This window comes from Canis aureus, chromosome 11 (assembly GCF_053574225.1).
Source record: "Canis aureus isolate CA01 chromosome 11, VMU_Caureus_v.1.0, whole genome shotgun sequence".
In the NCBI taxonomy this organism is placed as follows: Eukaryota; Metazoa; Chordata; class Mammalia; order Carnivora; family Canidae; genus Canis; species Canis aureus.
Window position 1 is genome coordinate 44,281,437 of NC_135621.1, and position 20,212 is coordinate 44,301,648.

At 43.6% G+C, this 20,212-nt stretch overlaps 1 protein-coding gene and 1 pseudogene across 1 annotated transcript in view; one reads left to right on the top strand and one right to left on the bottom strand.

Annotated features, from left to right (window-relative positions):
- Positions 1-829: 829 nt before the first annotated feature.
- RFX8 (regulatory factor X8) overlaps positions 830-20,212 on the top strand; it is a 64,552-nt gene continuing 45,169 nt past the window's right edge. Inside the window, 2 exon segments of the mRNA XM_077915006.1 lie at positions 830-981; positions 9,332-9,455. Of these exon segments, the coding sequence (XP_077771132.1) occupies positions 9,384-9,455 (72 nt within the window). The 5' untranslated portion in view covers positions 830-981; positions 9,332-9,383.
- LOC144323959 (ubiquitin-conjugating enzyme E2 N pseudogene) lies at positions 14,515-15,195 on the bottom strand (annotated as a pseudogene).

A 20,212-nucleotide genomic window follows, 5' to 3' on the forward strand; every position in this document is an offset into this window, starting at 1 on the left:
TATGAGAGGACTTTTAAGCAGTCAGCAGCCAAAGTAACAGTTGCCTGAATGAACTCTTCATGCCACAGGCCCTGTGGCCCATATTTGGTCACTTAATACTTAAAACAACCACACAATTCCTAGTAAGTGAAGTAAGGTTGGGAGAGAGTCAGCAGTTGGACATCACCTATCAGTGACATGAACATCTAGCTCCTGAGGGCAGGGACTGCCGGAGGTTTGGGGGATCATTGGCTGCAGGTTTGAGGGGAGGGTCACTCCAGGGCAGCTGTTCTCAACGTGAGCCACCACTGGAGTAATCTGGGGTCAGCCTCTCTAAAGTCCTGATGTCGGCTCCTCAAACCTCCCAGGACCAGTGGTTCTCAGCCTGCACACCCGCAGCACTAACCTCCTGGGGAGCCACCCCCCCCCCCCCAGACCAATGACAGCAGAACTCGGGTTGGCGCCCGGGCGGCAGTGTCTCTGGGAGCTGCTCAGGGAACTCCAGAGCGCAGGCAGGTGGAGGGCGCGGCTGGCCACGGCTGCTGTGACCGCGTCTGAAACTTAGACGTTGGTTTTGGCCTGTTGCTTCCCCGTTTGTTTGATGCGTGGGTGGCGCGGCGGGCAGCGCGCCTTCGTCCTTCTGTCCTTCCATCTTCTGACCCCGGGGCAGGCGAGCCCGTGCCCCCCACCCCTGCCCGTAACCCACCCTCCTCAGGGCGCAGGGCACGCCCGAGCAGGCTCCAAAGGGCACCCCGGGCTCTGGTCCCCGCGTGCCCCCGCGCCCCCCAGCCCCCGCGCGGCCCCCGCGGCCCCCCCGCGCCCCCCGCGCCCCCCGCGCGCCCCGCTCTAAAGTAAACACCGAGGAGCGCGGCGGCCCGACGGGTGCAGCGCGGCCGCCCCCTGCCCGGAGCGACGGCCGGTCGCAGCCACGGCGGAGGAGGGGCCGGTCTCTGCGGCGGGCGGCGCGGGCCCGCGGGGCCTGCACGGCGGCGTCGTCCAGTGGTGAGCGGCCCGGGCGCCTCCCCACCGCGCCGGGCGTAGGGCAGGGCTGGGGGGCGCCGCGGCCCCGGGGGTGGAGGACCGGGCGGCCCGGGGGGCGGGGCCTGGGCCGGCGGCGCCGGGAGCCCCGGAGAGAGGCCGGGAAGGGCCGTGGTTCACGCCCCGGAGCGGCGCAGGGGACGGGCCCGCGGGCGCGCACACCCCGCGAAGGCCTCCTGGGGGGCTCCCCGTGGGGCTTCCCCGTGGTCGCCCCCACCGGCTCTTACACCTACGTCTGAAGGCGCGTGCGCCTCGACCAGGAGAGGAAACGTTTCCCCTTGGTATGAGATCCAGAATGGGATGTTTTCTGACTTAAAGCAAAGCCATTTTTAGCTTTAACAATGCATTCCACGTTGTTTGTGAAATTCGCGTCTGGCTATTTAAATAGGGACAGAAAAACTGGAAAGAAAAATATCATTAGCCCTTGGGACTGATGAACTCATGGGTTTGTAGCTTTTCGTAAATAGGAAAATAATTGAAACCAGTCTTCTAAAATCTAAAACCTAAGTTTCATAAGGTGAACAAATAGCAGATATCTGATGACTTTTTAAAAAGGTTTTAGGGAATATTTCTCAGGGAAGACTTACTGAAAAAGTCATGTGAGCAAAATAGAAAAATGAAGGGCGTGTTTGTGATTATAATGTGAAAAGGCCTAAAGTGTTACCCTGCGTGTTCCTCTAAGAGAAAATTTTTGATGTAGTCTGTCTTGCATAAGAGAGAAACGATAAAAAAAAAAAATGCATATTAGAGGACACACAAAGTTTTCAGAATACCACGGAGCAGTGCTCTCTTTCCTTTATACTCAATATCTCAGATCCCTCAGCAGAGTGGCTCCTTCTTAGAAGAAAGAACTATGAGGATGCCTTTGTGAACTATTCCAGGTCACTCTTTAGTAAATTAGAGTTTCTGGGATTTGCATTATATTCAGAGACTTAAAAATCATTAGAGATTTAAAAATACCTAGACACCCTCCTAAAGTCGTCTATGAACAGGCACAATGCAGGCTATCCACAGTGCAGCTGCCCTAAATCACTTAGGATGGTGTAGACCATTTCAGCTGTAAGCGGAACTAATTCAAGTCCTAGGCCATGAATTCCTACCTCCCTACAAGCCTCTAAAACACAGGGTAATGCTCTTCAGGTTGGGGGAGGAGATGGAGCAATGAAAGTGAGGGGAGCTTAGCCTCCTGCGGAGGGCTGCTCTTTAGTCATCAGCCTATGAAGTAGAATGATGAACAGATCACTGGGGGCAGCCCTGGTGGCTCAACAGTTTAGCGCCTGCCTTCGGCCCAGGACGTGATCCTGGAGACCTGGGATCGAGTCCCACGTCAGGCTCCCTGCATGGAGCCTGCTTCTGCCTCTCTCTCTCTCTCTCTCTCTCTGTGTGTGTGTGTCTCTATGAATAAACAAATTAAAAAAAAAAAAACCAGATCATTGGTACTGATGGTTTTAACATTGGCATTAAAAATACAGCACCAACCACTTCACACCCATTGGTATAGCCATTATCAAGCAAACAAAAATAGAAAATAAGTGTTGTCAGTGATGTGGAGAAATTGGTGCACTTGTGCACTATTGGTGGAAATGGAAAATGGTGCAGCCATTATGGAAAACAGTATGGCGGTGCCTCAAAGAAAATTAAAAATATAACTACCATATGATCCAGCAGTTCCACTTCTGGGTATGTACCCCAAAGAATTGAAAGCCAGAGACCTGAGCAGATTTTTGCACACCCACATGTATAGCAGCATTATACACAATAGCCAAAAGACGGAAACAATCCAAGTGTCCAACAACAGATGAATGGATGAGCAAAATGTGATATGTACGTACAATGGACTATTACTCAGGCTTAAAAAATGAAAGAAATTCTGATACATACTACAATACAAATGAAGCTTGAAGACATTATGCTAAATAAAATAAGCCAGTTACAAAAGGACAAATACTGTATGATTCCACTTGTATGAGGTACCTAAAGTAGTCCCCTTCACAGAAGCAGAATGGTGGGAATCAGGGGCTGAGGGAAAGGTAAGGAGGAGTTAGTGTTTAATAGGTACAGAATTTCTTTTGCAAATTGTAAGAGTTCTTGGATGGATGGTAGTGATGGTTGCACAACAATGTGAAGGTGCTTAACGCCACTGATGATACATTTTAAAATGGTAAATTTTGTTATATATATTTACCACAATGAAAAAATACATATATATTTTAAAACACATACACACACATACACACACAGTAGAGCCACTCAGTTTGTAATCCAGAGCCTTGGCATCCTGGAGGGGGTTAGAAGATGCCCGAGGAAACCAGTTTCCTAGAAGAGTGGCAGTGAGTACTGTTGGGCGAGCTGCCCAGACCTTCTTTCTGAGTGAAAGACCAGAGAGGGGGCTGGTTATTGTCACGTGGGAGGAACATTCCACTTTCAGCATTGCCTCATTACTTCATTTTCCAGTCACCAGTTAGGTCCTCAGCATTCCTTAGAGACCTCAGTGCCACTGTCGTAAACATATGATAAATTCTCCAAGGAGAAAGGTTCTGCAAGGAGCAGGACAGTCTCCAGGAACAGAAGTAATAGACATTTTCTGTTTCACAGGCAAGAAGGACTGTAGAAATGGAGAGAGAAGTGGTCGGACCTCGGGGGAGCACAAAGGGATGAAAAGCAATGACTTGACTTCCCCTGCTAGGGAGTGACAGGTCTGACTGTGGCCCTTGGCTTCAGACCTCAGATGAAGCTAGGCATCCTCTAATCCTTCTGCAGGCTGAGCCTGGCTAGAGACCAAAATAACTGTCTCCCGCATATGATATGACTTTTTTCAAATTTCTACAGACTGTTGAAATTAATGAAATGCAAATTTATTTTGAAAGATACAGAATTCATAGGAGCTTTTGATTAGGTCGAATCAAAGAAAAGGTACTACAATTCCCAGCATGTGTAATTCCCAGCATTACGTTTTTCTTTACCATGGAAAGGAGTGCTCAGAAAACGTGAGGATCGCAGGACTAGGTACGTGCGCTCTGACGTTGGCTACTATCAGATTGTGATGGACACATCACTTAAAACAAGGAGAACATCATGAATGTTTTTAAGATCTTAGCAATCAACTTCATCTGGTCACAAGACCTGATGAATACTGCTGTTAGGCAGCTAAGCAAGGAGTTTAGTGAGCTGATTCATTGCTCACGTGTACAGGCCTTATAATCATGACTTCCAAAACACGTTTTGGTGGAACAGTGTAAAACCTTAAGCAATCTCACCTGCCAGTAGTTTGGCCCAGCCCTACTGCCTATATATACACCCCCCCTCCCCCCCACCCCCGTCAGCCTCTCCTTGGGCCCGCATGTTGTTGAAAGTCGGGCTCACTTGCCAGAGGTGTTTCTGGGCTGCCAGTCTGCCCACAAGGATGTGTTTCTTGCTTCCACTGAAGATGATTTTGGAGGTAGACACTAAAATGACAATGATAAGAGCTTCCATGTGCCAGTAAGTGTACTTACTGCTTGTTTTCTACTCACAAAAGCTTGGTATCTCAGAGTCAGAAGGAAAGCCTGGCTCTGTGAGGTGCAAAGTCTTGGGTAATACTCATCATAATTTCAAGGGGCACCTGGGTGACTCCATCAGTAGGGCATGTGACTCTTCATCTTGGGGTCATGAGTTTGAGCCCCATGTTGGGTGTAGAGATTATTTTAAAAGAAATAATTTACTTAAAATTCATAGAGGTGCCTGGGTAGCCCAGTGAGTTAAGCATCCAACTCTTTTTTTTTTTTTTTTTTAAGATTTATTTATTCATGAGAGACACGGAGAGAGACAGAGACACAGGCAGAAGGAGAAGCAGGCTCCCAATGGGGAACCTGATTTGGGACTCAGTATGGGATCACGACCTGAGCTGAAGGCAGATGCTCAGCCACTGAGCCACCCAGGTGCCCCAAGCATCTAACTCTCAATTTCGGCACAGGTCATCATCTGAGGGTCATTAGATCAAGGCCCAAGCCAGGCTCAGCATTAGGCAGGGAGTCCACTTGAGATTCTCCCTCCCACTCCCTCTCCTGCCACGCCTACTCCTGTTTGTGCATGCTCTCTCTCTAAAATAAGTACGCTTTTTTAAAAATCATAATCTCCTATGCGTGTGGGGACTAAATGCTGAAACAACCACTGTTTGAGCTGAAGTAAAGTCATGGCCCTGAACAGATGCTCTTACTGGACAAACTAAAACCCTCTTTCAAACCTTCCATTTTTTCCCAGTTAATGTATGCTGCTGCCCACCACAGGCCGGTCTCTGAGATCTGGCTGGGGACTTCGGGGAAACAACCAAAGGCACGTGGACGGAAATGGGGTGCAGCCAAGATCAAAGCAGCAAAGTCACCAAGGGGGCAGTGCAAGGCTTAAAACCAGAAAGGCAGCCCTTTGTTTCAGTGTGTGACAGAGAAGACACTCATCATAGACCCTTACTGTTATTCTCATTGATAGTGTTATTTGGCCTTACTTGTGTTCCCAGATAACAGGCAGACTCGGTAATGGCATTTTGAAAGAGAAGGACACACAGTTCACAGAGGCCCAGAACAAAGGAAAAAGGGTTCCCAAAAATTTTAACTGGAGTTGTTTTTTTTGTTTTGTTTTTTTAAGATTTTATTTATTCATTCATGAGAGAGAGAGGCAGAGACACAGGCAGAGGGAGAAGCAGGCTCCCTGCAGGGAGCCCGACGTGGGGACTCGATCCCAGGACTCCAGGATCACACCCTGGGCCGAAGGCAGCACTAAACCACTGAGCCATCCGGGCTGCCCTGGAGTTCATTTTTAAGGAGCATTTTGCATGCTTCTTTTTAAAGGAAACCATCCCATGATAAATCAGTAGCAGCTATAAACAAACAACAGTGAGTTTGACCTTAAGTTAACATCTATCACATTTTGCAGCAGCTCCCCAAGTGTAGTGAGCTTTTGTGATACTTTAGGTTTTTCATCTATCAATGAGTAATATCTTAACAAGAGGAATAGAAGTATCACCTACTTGTATGAATTTGCCACTCTGCTCCCCACCAATAGACATCATCCTGTATTCAACATTGAGCCAAATAATTGGTGCTATAGCAGCTATATTTAAACCAGGGTAAATTATCTCAAGTGGCATGTTCTCACACGATGTAAAGGAGACCCTTGAAAAACCCCCTCCTTGGGCAGGTACTGGGTTGAATAGTGTCCCCCCCAAAATACATATCCATCTGGAAGCTCAGAATGTGACCTTATTTGGAAATGGGGCCTTTGCAGATATAATTAAGAACAGATCCTACTGGGTTAGGCTGCCCCCTAAATCCAATCCCTGGTATCCTCATGAGGGGAGAGGACTCTCAGAGAAGAGAAGCCCAGGTGAAGACGGAGGCAGACATAAGTGTGACACATCTATAAGCCAAAGACGTCCAGCGACCACAGAAATTAGGAGAAGAGCATACAACACATTCTCCCTCAGAGCCTCTGGAAGGAACCACCCTTAAGGACATCTTGATTTTTGAATTCTCAGCCTCCAGAACTGGGAGAGAATCAATTTCTATTGCTTTAAGTTGCCTGGCCTGTGGTAATTTGTATACCTCATATTAGGGCCAAAGATTCCCCCACCTTCCCTATGTTGGTTTTTCCTTTTTCTAGGAAGCTGATGGGGTTGACAATTGTGGCTGTGGTCTTTAGCTCTCAGGGAAAGTAAATGTGGGCCTTAGCATTCTTCATCCCAGAAAATAAGCTGTATATCATCAATGAAAAAGGAGAAGATGTATTGGTAAATTCCCTGCTAAACATCCTTCCGTGTTTAAAAATGATATTGGCTTGCTTTGCATATTTCTCTAAAAGGATGAGGAGAACCCTGAGAGTCTTTCCTCAACCAGGAAAGGGAGGATTGTGATCAGATGTCACTATGGACCACACTTTCTTTCTTTTCTTTTCTTTTTTAAGATTTTATTTATTTATTGAGATGCGGGGGGGGGGGGGGCAGAGACACAGGCAGAGGGAGAAACAGGCTCATGCAGAGAGCCCGACATGGGACTCGATCCAGGGTCTCCAGGATCACGCCCTGGGCTGTAGGCGGCGCTAAACCGCTGCGCCACCGGGGCTGCCCTGGACCACACTTTCTGATCTCAGTCTCCCCACTTCTTGCCCCACACACATACCAGTTGCCAGAACAGAGACCTGGCTGTCCCCACAGGGCTGGTTGTGGGCTGTGAGCCAGAGGCAGAGCCCCTTGTTGCCAAGGGGCCGCCACCTGCCCCCAAGTGTGGGAGCACTTGAGCAGAGGCCTGGAGTGCTGCAGATCACATATAAATGCCATTCAGCTGGAGAGGGAAAGCATACTGCCTCTCTGTCTCTTGGTGTCTTGTATTTTACATCTCATCTCAATTTAAAGGATCAAAATATCATGGCCTGCCCTAGATGACTCAGGTTTAAAAATTGTGCAAACAACTGGGGGAGGGAGGCAAAGCATTGCACACAGGGTCTGGGTCACAGGCACACAGGGACTGGCAAGCCATGCTGGGACAAGCAGTCGCCTGCAGGGGTGATATAGCAAGTAAATAATTCTCACTTTAGGGCCACCTGGGTGGCTCAGTCGGTGAAGCATCTGCCTTATACTCAGGCTATGATCCCAGAGTCCTGAGATCGAGCCCCACATTAGGCTCCCGCTCCAAGGAGAGCCTGATTCTCTGTATCCTTCTGCCCCTCCCCCTGCTTGTGCTCTCTCTTTAGCTCTCATTCGCCCTTTCTCTCCCACATAAATAAGATCTTGAAAAAAAATTCTCACTTTATTGCTGTAGAGATCTTGGCTGCAACATTTATAATAGTACGTAAAACAGTGTTTGCTGGGCCACCTTCGTTGCTCAGTGGTTGAACATCTGCCTTCTGCTCAGGGTGTGATCCCGGAGTCCTGGGATCGAGTCCTGCATTGGGGTCCTCACAGGGAGCCTGCCTCTCCCTCTGGCTATGTCTCTGCCTCTCTCCGTGTGTCTCTCATGAAAAAAAAAAAGTGTCTGCTGAGCCAATAATTTAGGCTTCTTTTCTTTTTTTTTTTTTTTTTTTTTTTTTTTAGGCTTCTTTTCAATATGCCTACATGCTAAAAACAAAAACAGACCAACAAACAAAACAATAAAAACCCACATGTTGATAATCTAAAGACCCATAATTAGAATGCAAACTGGTGCAGCCACTGTGGAAAACAGTATAAAGATTCCTCCAAAAGTTAAAAATAGAATTACCCTACAATCTGGTAATTGCACTACTGGGTTTTTACCCCCAAAATACAAAAACACTAATTCAAAAGGATATATGTGCCCCCCTGTACACAGCACACTATTTACAATAGCCAAATTATGGAAACAGCCCAACTATCCATTGGTAGATGAATGGATGAAGATGTAGCACATATGCACATTGAAGTATCATTCAGCCATAAAAAAAGAATGAAATCTTGCCATTTGCAACAACATGGATAGAACTAGAGAGTATAATGCTAAGTGAAATAAGTCAGAGACAAATACCATATGATTTTATTCATATGCAGAATTTAAGAAACAAAACAAATGATCAGGAAGTGGGGGGGCGGAGAGACAAACCAAGAAACAGATTTTTTTTTCTTAAGATTTTATCTATTTATTTGACAGAGACAGCAAAGAAGAGGGAGAAGCAAGCTCCCCACTGAGCAGGGAGCCCGATATGGGGCTCAATCCCAGGATTCTGGGATCATGACCCGAGCCAAAGGCAGATGCTTAACCAACTGAGCCACCCAGGCACCCCTACAGACTCTTAACTATAGAGAACAAGCTGATGGTTCCTAGCGGGGAGGAGCGTATACTTATTGATGAGCACTGAGTGATGTATAGGATTGAATGATTGTATTGTACTCCTGAAACTTATAGCATTGTATGTTAGTGATACTCGAATTAAAATTAAATAACTAAAAAAAATAAAGACCCATAATCAATATACTCTGGGCTGAGAACAAAAAGATACATTATTGGGCAGCCCAGGTGGCTCAGCGGTTTAGCGCCGCCTTCAGCCCAGGGCGTGATCCTGGAGACCTAGGATCTAGTCTCATGTCGGGCTCCCTGCATGGAGCCTGCTTCTCTCTCTGCCTCTCTCTGTGTGTCTCTCATGAATAAATCTTAAAAAAAAAAAAAAAGATACATTATCGATGCTGATTGGTGAGCCTTTGCATTTAATACTTAAACAGATTTCATTTCCTTGGATCCCACACATGTGTCTGACTGTTGATCTTTATCAAAATGTTCTACTCCAGACAAACCAATGTCAATTTCACCTCTGCCTTGTCTTCCTCTCCCTGCAGGTTGGTTGACAATTTCTGTATCTGTGAAGGATACAGTGTGCCTCGCTGCCTGATGTATGAGATTTATGTGGAGACCTGTGGTCAGAATGCTCAGAATCAAGTCAACCCAGCCACATTTGGGAAGGTAGGTTATGAAGATAAAAATATAGTACTCGCTGAGTAAAAAAAGTGTGCGAGTGAACTGATGAGGAAATATTAAAATGTATTTGGGTCTAATGGGTTCTTAGTGGGAATAATTGGCTTGGAAGCTGACCAGATGGTTAATATACTTCTTCATCTTCTTTGAAAAGCCATTCTGTCCTTTGTCCACACTTCTTGGTAAGGGGTCTGGAAAGGTAAGGAATGGGCAGTGCCTAAGAAAGTACACCCACGGCAGCTCCAAATACTCCAAAACCTCAGCCAGGTTTGCTGGGCCGATATTCCCTGCATAGGAATGCCAACACTTAGGGTGCCTAGGTGGTGCAGTTGCTTAAATGGTTTTGGCTCAGGTCGTGGTCTCAGGGTTGTGAGAACAAGCCATGTTGGGCTCCATGCTTGGTAGGGAATCTGCTTCAGATTCTCTCTTCCTGTCCCTCTGCCCCTCTCACTCATGCTCACTCTTTCTGACTCTCAAATAAATAAATCTTTTTTTTTTTTAAAAAAGAAAAGAATTGCCAATGCTTTGCACCACACAAACTCTAAGCACCACTTGTGGTGTCAGACAGCTGGTGCTTCTTATAATTTGGTTGTACTTAGAGAATTTATTGGCTCTTAAATACCTCCTCTGGAGGTTAAGAGCTCTGTCAGGAACTTTGTGTAGAACATATAATATACAGCACTTATTAGCACAAGAGTAGTCTATCTGAGACCCTCCACATATGACAAATATTTACTGAGCAGCTGCTATGTCCCAGGCACTGTTTTAGATGCTGGGAATATAATAATGAACAAGACAGAGAAAAATTCCTGCCTTTGCTAAATGTATTATAGTTGGAAGAGAAATATATATAAGATAAAATACATAGTATATTAGACAGTATAAATGCTAAGGGGAATAATAGAGCAGAAGGAGATAAGGGGTGTGTGTGTGTGTGTGTGTGTGTGTAAATGTTGTAGTTTTAGGGAAGGCAAACAAGGAAGGCCTCCCTCAGAAGTAATATTTGAATCCAGACTTTGAAGAGATAAGGCAGTGAGTATGTGGATATGAATAAAAGAGCAGTGCAGGCAGAGTCAGTGCAAAGGCCCTGAGGGAAGGAGCACAAGCAGCAAGGAGACTGTAACAGCTGGAGGGAGGAGAACAGGGAGAGAGGAGCAGGATGGTCCTCAGGACCTTGAGGTCAAATCAGGGAAGCAAGAGGAGCCAGCTGTGCCAAGAATGGACAGAGATGTATTAGGGAGAAGAAGTCAAATTCTGGGTATATTTGGGAAACAGCCAATAGGATTTGTTGATGGAAATAATTAATAGAATCATAAGACATAATCATTATTAAATTAACAATAATAATAACTTCCAGTGATAGAGTTGTATTCATTTTCAGGGCACTTACCCATCTGGTTTTTTAGGAATAGGCACACACCAACTCAAAACAACTTAGAATGAGAATTTTTTAAAGGAAAAGAAATATCTCATCAAATCCTCTTGTAAGAAGTTCAGACTTCATAGAGTCTACTCCATTGCTGCCCAATAAAAATGTAATAGGAGCCACAGATGTAATTTAAAATATCCTAGTATCCTCATTTTGGGATTGTTTAAAAAGTGCAATTTTTTATTATTTTGAAATGTAATCCAAAATTTCCAAAATGTTATTTTAATGTGGAATCAATATTATAAAATCATTGAGTTTTTCATTCTTTTCTTTATGCTAAATCTCAAAAATCTGGTGTATGTTTTACATGTACAGCCCATCTCAGTATGGACTAGCACGTTTCAAGTGTGCAGTAGCCACATGTGGCTGGTGGTCCCCATCTCAGCCCACAGCTAGATTCTAAGTCGCCAGGCATCTCTTTTCTTTCTCTCCAGTATATCCTTACACCACTGGGACTCTGCTTCTCTCCACTGGCCTGCTCCATGTCCCTTCCGAGAAGCCAACTTCCTTCACTGACTTCCTGATTTCCCATGATGGCTGCTTGGATGGTGCTTCCTATACCTGACCTTCTGCCCCAGTGCCCCATACTGTAACAGGCTTTGGGCAAGAGAGGCCTGCAGGAAGGACATGTGGGCAGGGAGGAAATGGTTGGCATTTTTAAAGCTTTGTCTTGTGTCATAGCCGTTGGCTGAAGCAGGCAGCATTAGAAGTCAAGGAAACAAACTAGCAGTAAGGCTGAGGATCACCCAGCTAGTTGCAATGCTTGGGTGGTGGTTGGGGAAAAATTTTTTTCCTCTACTCTTTCAGGTTCTTTTGGTTGGTCTAAGATTTAAATCGACAGGAGACAGATTAACAAGAGAAAATCAAATTTACACACACATAATTGTGTACGTGGGGGTTATTATGGACCATCTGGCAGTCAGGCAATTGAGGCTTATATGCCATCTAGCACCAAGGAGAAGGGGGTGGGACTGTGGGACTTCAAAAGGGAAGAAATGCAATTCACAGAAAGATGAAAAAGAGTGAATGTTTGGTAAACTTTAGCTGGGCCATACAGAAACAACGAGAGGAATTTTAGCAAACAGATTTTGCTAAAATTCCTCCCTGTCTTCCTCACTTCATTCATATTATACCAGACTTTTCTGTAGAGATACCTCCCTTAGAAGATAACAGGTACTCTAAATTCTTTTAGGCAATTAGGGGAAAGGTCAAAGGTTCTTCTGGAGCCCTCTATATACCTAAAATAACCTGCTTACTATACAGATACACTTTGGGGTGGCAAATTTTGCTCCCCTCACATTCAGTCTCCTGAATTGTGAGTCAGACTTCTTTCCACTTGTTATTCCATCAAAAATATCCTTGAGTTCAAAGAGACCTTAACCATCACCTGGTCCAGTTCCATCCTGGTGCAAGATCCCTTTGAAAGCACCTCTGGCTGGAACTTTTTATGAGAACAAAATGCCCTCTCTGGGCGGAGATAGGTGACAGGGCAGCAGGCTTCTGTGCTCTTCCTCTGAGCAAACACAGTCCTTTGCAGGATCTTGCTTGACAAGTAGAGCACAGCTTGATGAAAACCTGCTTGGCTCCTCATTGGTGACCTTGGTGCACCTCACAACCTGTACAACCATACCACTTTGGGCAGCCACCTGACTTGGGCTGAAATCATGTGGGTGACAAGGAGCTTGCTGACCAGGCCACAACGATGCCAATTCAATATCTTCCATACCTCCCTTCCTTCTTTTGTTCCTTCTCCCTCTTTTCCATGGCGCTCAGATAGACAGAACTGAATTGATGCATGACACACTCTCATCATGGGCTTACCCATGGCCTAATTCTATCTGGATACTTAGTTCTTTTTTTTTTTAAATATTTTATTTATTTATTCATGAGACACACACACAGGGAGAGAGAGAGAGAGAGAGAGAGAGAGGCAGAGACACAGGCAGAGGGAGAAGCAGGCTCCATGCAGGGAGCCTGACTTGGGACTCGATCCTGGGTCTCCTGGATCAGGCCCTGGGCTGAAGGCGGTGCTAAACCGCTGAGCCACCTGGGCTGCCCTACTTAGTTCTTTTTAACAATGTGGTAAACATCTGTGAACCCACAACCCCAAATGAACCACATCACCAGTTCCCCATGACCCATCTCCCTGCCTGCCCCACTGGTGGGAACCGTCAACCTTCTCATCATTACCTTGCTTTTTAAAAAAGAGTTTTAGTGCATTTTTGTGTATTTTTTAACCCTTTAACCACCTTTACCCCTTTTGCCCACTCCCCTGCCCCTTGCCTCTCTCAACCACCAACCTGTTTTCCATATCTGTGAGTTTGGTTTGTTGTTGTTGTTTTTGTCTTTTAGGTTCACATGTAAGTGAGATCATAGGGTACTTGGCTTTCTTTGTCCAACCTATTTCATACATGTATTTCTAAAAAGCATATTTTTAATTTTTGTGGCTTAACTTTTTAAAAGGGGGTATCATGTTATGTTATTCATCATCTTTTGGGACTTAGTCCACTTAATATTGTATTAAAATTCATCTAGATTCATTTCACTATTGTATAATATTTCATAATTTTCTCATCCACTGTCCTACAGATGAGCATTTGGATTGTTTCCAGAATTTGCTGTTGCGAATATTCATGTGTACATTTCCTGCTGTGCACATGATGTTCTCTTGGGCAAGGAGTGAACCTTGCAAGCTAAGGAGGGGGTGTGACTGTGATGTCTCAGGATGGGGCCAAAATATTTTCCAAAGTGGCTGTTCCAGGTTACCCTCCCACAAGCAATTCTGTGGATTCCAATGTTGCTTCCAAAACATCGACTTTTTTGATCCATTCCTCAGACCAAAATCTTCATGCCTGAAACTTAGAGTCATTGGTAGAAGTCCTGTACTTTTGATAATAATAAAATACATAGAAGAATCTTCTAATATGGCAGCTGCTCAAATATTTGAAGCAATTTTTTACATCTCCCTGTCTTTGCTTCTCCACACTAAATACTCCTTGGCTCCCGAATCTTTACCTTCATACCCACTTGTTTCATTATGACTTCAATTTATTGATGTTCTTCTTCTATTTCTTTTTTAGAATAACAAAAAATATTTTACTAAAACATAAGATTTACAGAAGTTTCCAGACAAGCCATACAAAATGGTCACAAGCTTTTTCTTGAAGGAAGGATTCTACACTTGACAGCAAAGTCACAATGTTATTAGTGAGGACTGTGATGTTTGTTTAATGTTCCCATTTTGGTTCAAACAATCAAGCTTGTCCATCTACAGCGTCTAAATAAAGTTAGACTTGGCTAGAGAGCATATTCTAAAGAACTGGTTAGCTGCTTTTAACCAATGCAATTAGATCACCATAAAAAGGGGGAAAGGAGCCCATAGAATTAAAATAAAACTACCTCTCCCCCTCAAAAAAATAATAATAAAGAAAAACACCCACACCCCTGCAGCTAACCCTGACAACTACCTTCATTCACAGTGCTTTATACTTAAACCATGATGGGGGAAATGAATAAAAGCAGAGAGGGGCCACTGCTTTTAAACGTTTCACAACAATCCAGATGGTACTTCTAGCCTCTGCTCATGCTTTACAACAGTGAATCAGGACAAGACATATATTTGCTAATGTGCATTTAATCACCAAAGGACTGAAGATGTCTGGGCTTTTATTCTGTAATGTTTCTAAGACTGTGTCCATTAAATGCAAACAAAAAAGGAAGAAGTCTTGGCAGAACAGGAGAAGTGATGCACACTTGATGATCAGATCGGTTTTAAATATTATTCATGGCATTTAGCCTAGTCCATGCTCTAGCTGTTTCTATGGCTTGGGCTTCGTTGGTCTTCCACTGCTCCGCTACATCATTTGCTAACGGATCATCTGGATTGGGAGCACTTAACAAAGCCTGGATCGATAGCAGAACTGTGCGGATCTGCAATGCTGGGGACCACTTATCTTTCAAAATATCTAAACATATTCTTCCCAACTTGTCTACATTAGGATGATAAATTTTGGTCATGAAACGTACTTTAGGGGCTGCCATTGGGTATTCTTCTGGAAGGAATAGTTCAAGTTTAAAAGTCCCTCCCTCAAAGGGGGAATCCTGGGGGCCAGCAATGACCACATGAAAATAACGGGCGTTGCTCTCATCTGGTTCTGCTTTAATGCCAGGAGCCGGTTCTGCCAGCAAACGCTGGGTTTCCTTGATAATCCTGCGGGGCAGCCTGGCCATCTTGTCAGATCCCGAGTTCGGCCTCTGCTCTCGACTCCTGCTCCGCTCACCTCACGCACGAGTGGATCATTTATTCTCTCTACAATAAACAGAATAAACTTTGTAAAGTTTAAATCAGATCATCAAAAGTCCTATTGATGTTCTTCTTAAAAGGTGTCTTAGGAGTACTCAGAGGACAGAGGCTCTTACTTTTATGGGGGGACTACTATTGGCTTTTATCCTTCCCTGTCACTCTGTTGGTTTCATCTTAAGCTTGTGGTCAACAAAACAAAAATAACACCTAAATATTTTTTCACATGAATTAAAATCAAGCTATCTCCCTTCCTCAAAAAAAAACTGCTTTGGAAACTGTGAAATACTCCACATAAATACAAAATATTATTCTCAGATTATTGTCATTTTAACTATTTGAACACAGGAGCAGCCATTCCCTTATTCCTATATCTCAGCTTCTTAATTTCAAACTGCAGTTCTGTTTGCCAGTATCTTCTTGAATCTTGTAAGTCATCCAGTCTTCTCAGTCTGGTGAAAAGTGTATCTCTTATCCCTCATTCAATAAATGAAAGCAGTATGAGTACGTGTAAGACGTTGAGTATACTGTGTGTTCACAAGGTGTCCTTGAGTAAAACTTTCCAGCCAACCAGGAATTCCCTCAGCTAGCTTATCATTCAGCCCACATTTTGCCATTTCGTCACTTGGCAGCCTGGAGCATTTCCTCAAGGGGACCCACTCCTGGGGACCCTGGCTGTACAGCATTTTCTTTATCTACCTGCCCAACAACTTGATCAGATGGAAGTGGCATGACTTGAGCATGACATGTTTAGGCTCTGCAAGACTTCTACTTGATTTTTTAAGAAGCCAAAGCCTATTTCTCAAAATCTTTTTTAGAGTTTCTTGTAAGTTGTGTTCCCTCTAGGGTAGTCTCACTGCAGAACATTCCAAAGGAAAAATAAAAAAGAGACTTCAGTGTGTGGCGATGGGCATTTATTTCGCATTTTTCATTTTAATATTTAGAATCATTCTTCAAGACAACTAACGTTCAATTCTCGTTGGGGGTTTGCCTGAAGAATGGGCCATTCTGTGGAGCCCATGTTGGGAAGGGACCCTTGCTGCTGAATTTGTGACTAATGGACAAGGGAGAGGAAGGGGAAAAGGATATGATCCCAAAGCATGTTTACAAGAGAAACAACAAAATACCCAATTCTCATTTCCTCCCCCTTCCCCTGGGAATGGAGTTGATTCCAGATTCCACATCAAGTTCCTGTGCAGATGTTGGAATGTTTCTTGCTCTTTTTGGCAGCCCTGGGCATGTGATGGGTAGTGCTCATTCTTGGTGCAAGTGATATCTCACATGGATTAGGGAATTTCCATAACACTGACTTCCTTTTTAAAAATAACATTTACTGATTATTTTTCTGATTATTAAAGTATTACAGTCCCTTTATAGAAAGTATAGGATTTAGAGAAAACTATAAAAAGAGGGAAATAAATACTGTCTATAACCTCATTGTCCAGATATGTAGCCACACATGTGTTTATTTGCATATTTGCACAAACATGCACACACATGTGACCAGCAAGAGCTGAGGGACTAATCACACAGTGGTTTTGTCTTCATTTCCCATGGTGTTTTGAACCTGCTCGTTGGCTGGTTCTTCCTCCACTCCTGAATGAGCACACAAACAGGCAGTGTGACCTCTCTAAAAATCCTCGGGTGATACAAAGCCCTGTTGTCACCCTTATCTTAATTTACCACATGGTATCAGTCTGATACTTAGAATATCCAGTTCCATATAATATCTGGGTTTAAAGTGAAATCTTTTCCTTATCTCCTCCAGGATGGTTTCTTGCCTGCAGAGAACTTGGCACGAGGGCTTCTGTTTTCCTCCCTATATTCCTCTTCTCCAAAACTTACTGGGGGTTGGTTTGACCACTCTGGGAGCAGAGGAGGTAAAAATGGCTGGAAAGTTCCTACTACTGAGCTTTACACTTTGGAGACCAGACAGACTCTTGTTTCCTGGTCCCTTTGGTGGCTTCTTCCGAGCAGTCTTTGGGAATGTTCTAGTATGCATTCCTTGTCTTGGTGAATGACTCTTTCTACAGCCTGACTGTCCATTCTGTGGGCCTTTTGCTGGGTGAAGTCTGGCCTCTTACACATGTCAGCTCTTTCTCACACATAGACAACTTCTGGCCATAGGAACTACTCAGCCATTCTTGAACTAAACAGACTGTGGATGTGCTGACTGACACTCACCTCTGCCTGTCCACCAAGGCCACTGGCCAGCCTGTCTGTAGTCTATCAGGAGTCCTATGCCATAGCCAGATATGCATTCCAGGGACCTCCCCAAGAGTTCTTGGAGTGATCTGTAAATCCTCTTCTGCTAGGCTTGAGATGATTGAGCCACACTCTGTCCCACACACCCTCTACAGGTAAGAAGGTCATCTTACCACAAGAAATCCTCTTAGACCTCCTCTTCTCTCTATCTCATCGTGAGTAAATTGAGATGAGGACTTTTTAGGGTTTTAATACCCAATTTTAGACAAATGTCTAAGGGTATAAGTTCCCTGAGATGTGTGTCTCACAATTCACTTTGCTGTCTGCTGTCTTCGTGCCTCATCCTGTTGTATAGATACTACGTGGAGGGATGGATTGATTGATGTGTGGATAGGCAGACAGAGAGGTGAATGGACAGGTGGATAGACAGCATACAGTATGGCATTTTTTATCATTTTTCCATCATAATAAGTATACTCTTTATTCCTACCTCCTGTATCCCCCATCCCTTCACCCACCTCCTCTGGTAGCCATCAGTTTGTTCTCTATAATTAAGAGTCTTTTCTTGGTCAGTCTGTCTGTCTGTCTATCTCTCTCACTCACTCATTTTCCTTTGCTTGTTATGTTTCTTAAATTCCACATATGAATGAAGTCATATGGTATATGTCTTTCTCTGACTTATTTTGCTTAACATTATACTCTCTAGTTCCATCTAAGTCATTGCAAATGGCAAGGTTTCATTCTTTTTTGTGGCTGAATAATATTCCCTTAAATATATATCACTTTTTTTTTTACCCATTCATCAATTGATAGGCACGGGCTCCTTTGATACTTTGGTTATTGTAAATAATGGTGCTATAAACATAAGAGTGCATGTATCCATTTGAAGTGAGGTTGTTTTTTTTTGTTTGTTTGTTTGTTTTTTTTAACTTTCTGAGGAACCTCCATACTGTTTTCCACAGTGGCTGCACCGGCTTGCATTCCGACCAACAGTGCATGAGGGTTCCTTTTTCTCCACATCCTCGCCAACACTTGTTTCATGTGTTGTGGATTTTGTAATATAGTATAGTTTTTAACAGCACTAAGCCTGGAATCCGACTAATTAGGCTATAACCTTAGGCAAATTATTTCATCTTTTTGTGCCTCAACATCATCAACTGCAAAGTGAAACGATTCATAATGTTAATAACAGTACCTGCCTTAAGAGATACGTTTAAGAAATTAATGAGATAATGCACATAAAAAGAAATGAGTGATCTTGGCACATAGGAAGCACTCAAGAAATAATTAACTTATATAATTATATGCCCATTTATCACTTAGAATATCATAAACATTTTCACATTAAAATGTTTTAAAATAAATGATGTAAAATACTTTTTGGATGTTCCAGAATTCATTTAACCATTTCCCTTATTGGAAATTTCAGTTGTTTATAATTTTTCTCTTTTACTGTAAGTCCCCACCTGTATGTGATAGCTTCCCTAGGAGAGATTCTAGACAATTATAACCAATTCACAGCCCTTATGGTAGTTCCTGATATATTTGGTAAGCCAAATCTCTAAAATTTTAACTAAGAAAATGTATAGCTGGGAAACCTGGGTGGCTCAGTGGTTGAGCGTCTGCCTTCGGCTCAGGGCGTGATCCTGGGATCAAGTTCTGCATTGGGCTCCCTTCGAGGAACTTGCTTCTCCCTCTGCCTGTGTCTCTGCCTCTCCTTCTGTGAAGGAATAAATAAATAAATAAATGCAATCTTTTAAAAAAAAAAAAAGAACTATATTTAGCTGTTTCAACTTGCACTTATTGGATGATTAGGAAAGGTAAGCACTTTTGCATGTGCTTTGGTCATATGGATCTTGTGTGTATATTATGTAATATGGATACATATTATCAGCAGACCACTTTTTATTGAGGTATTGTTGTTTTCCCATTAATTTATGTGAGCTGTCCATATATTAGACATACATATTTCTTATTACATTTTTTGGAAATAATCATCTCAGTTGGTTTTTAAATTTAACTGTGGCATACCTGATCATAAAATGAAAACACAGGATAGTCTGGGGTTGGAATTACTCAATAAAATAAAATGTGCAGATTATTATGCTGCCAGACAACTAGGCAATTTATTTCTGATTCTCTCTCCAAAACACCAGATTATTTCCCAGGGCCTTGAATCTGAGCCTGCTGCATAGATCATAATAATTCTTCTAGGTACCCACTATTTTACAAGTAGATATAGAGGGAGGGTTGTAAGTGATTTTCTTAGGAGGTGATGGAATTTTCAGAATCTCTTGTTGAAAGTAAGAATTTCTGGCTTCTAATCCTGCATTTTTAGACTTGCTGGCTTTTTCTTTTATCATCATTTATTCTTCATCTGTACATTTTGGACCCTTTCCCTGAAGGAACTTCTCAATTTGCCCTCACAACCTTGATGTTTAATTGTGCAAGACTTGCCTTTCCTGTTCCTTCATTTTTCTTCCTCCATACCCAGGCTTGGGTGGCTTCCCATAGGAAAAGGTAGGGCCTGGAACCAGATAAGAGAAACATTACACAACACTGTCAAACCTTGCTGCTTAGAAGTTAAGAAAAAAAAGAAAGAAGGGACACCTGGGTGGCTCAGTCAGTTAAGCAGCTGCCTTCAGCTCAGGTCATGATCTTGGGGTCCTGGGACAGAACCGCACACTGGGCTCCCTGCTCAGTAAGGTGTCTGCTTCTCCCCCTCCATCTGCCCCTCCCCCTGTTCTCTCTCATGGTCTCTCAAATACATAAATAAAATCTTTAAAAAAAAAAAAAAGAAAAAAGAGGGAT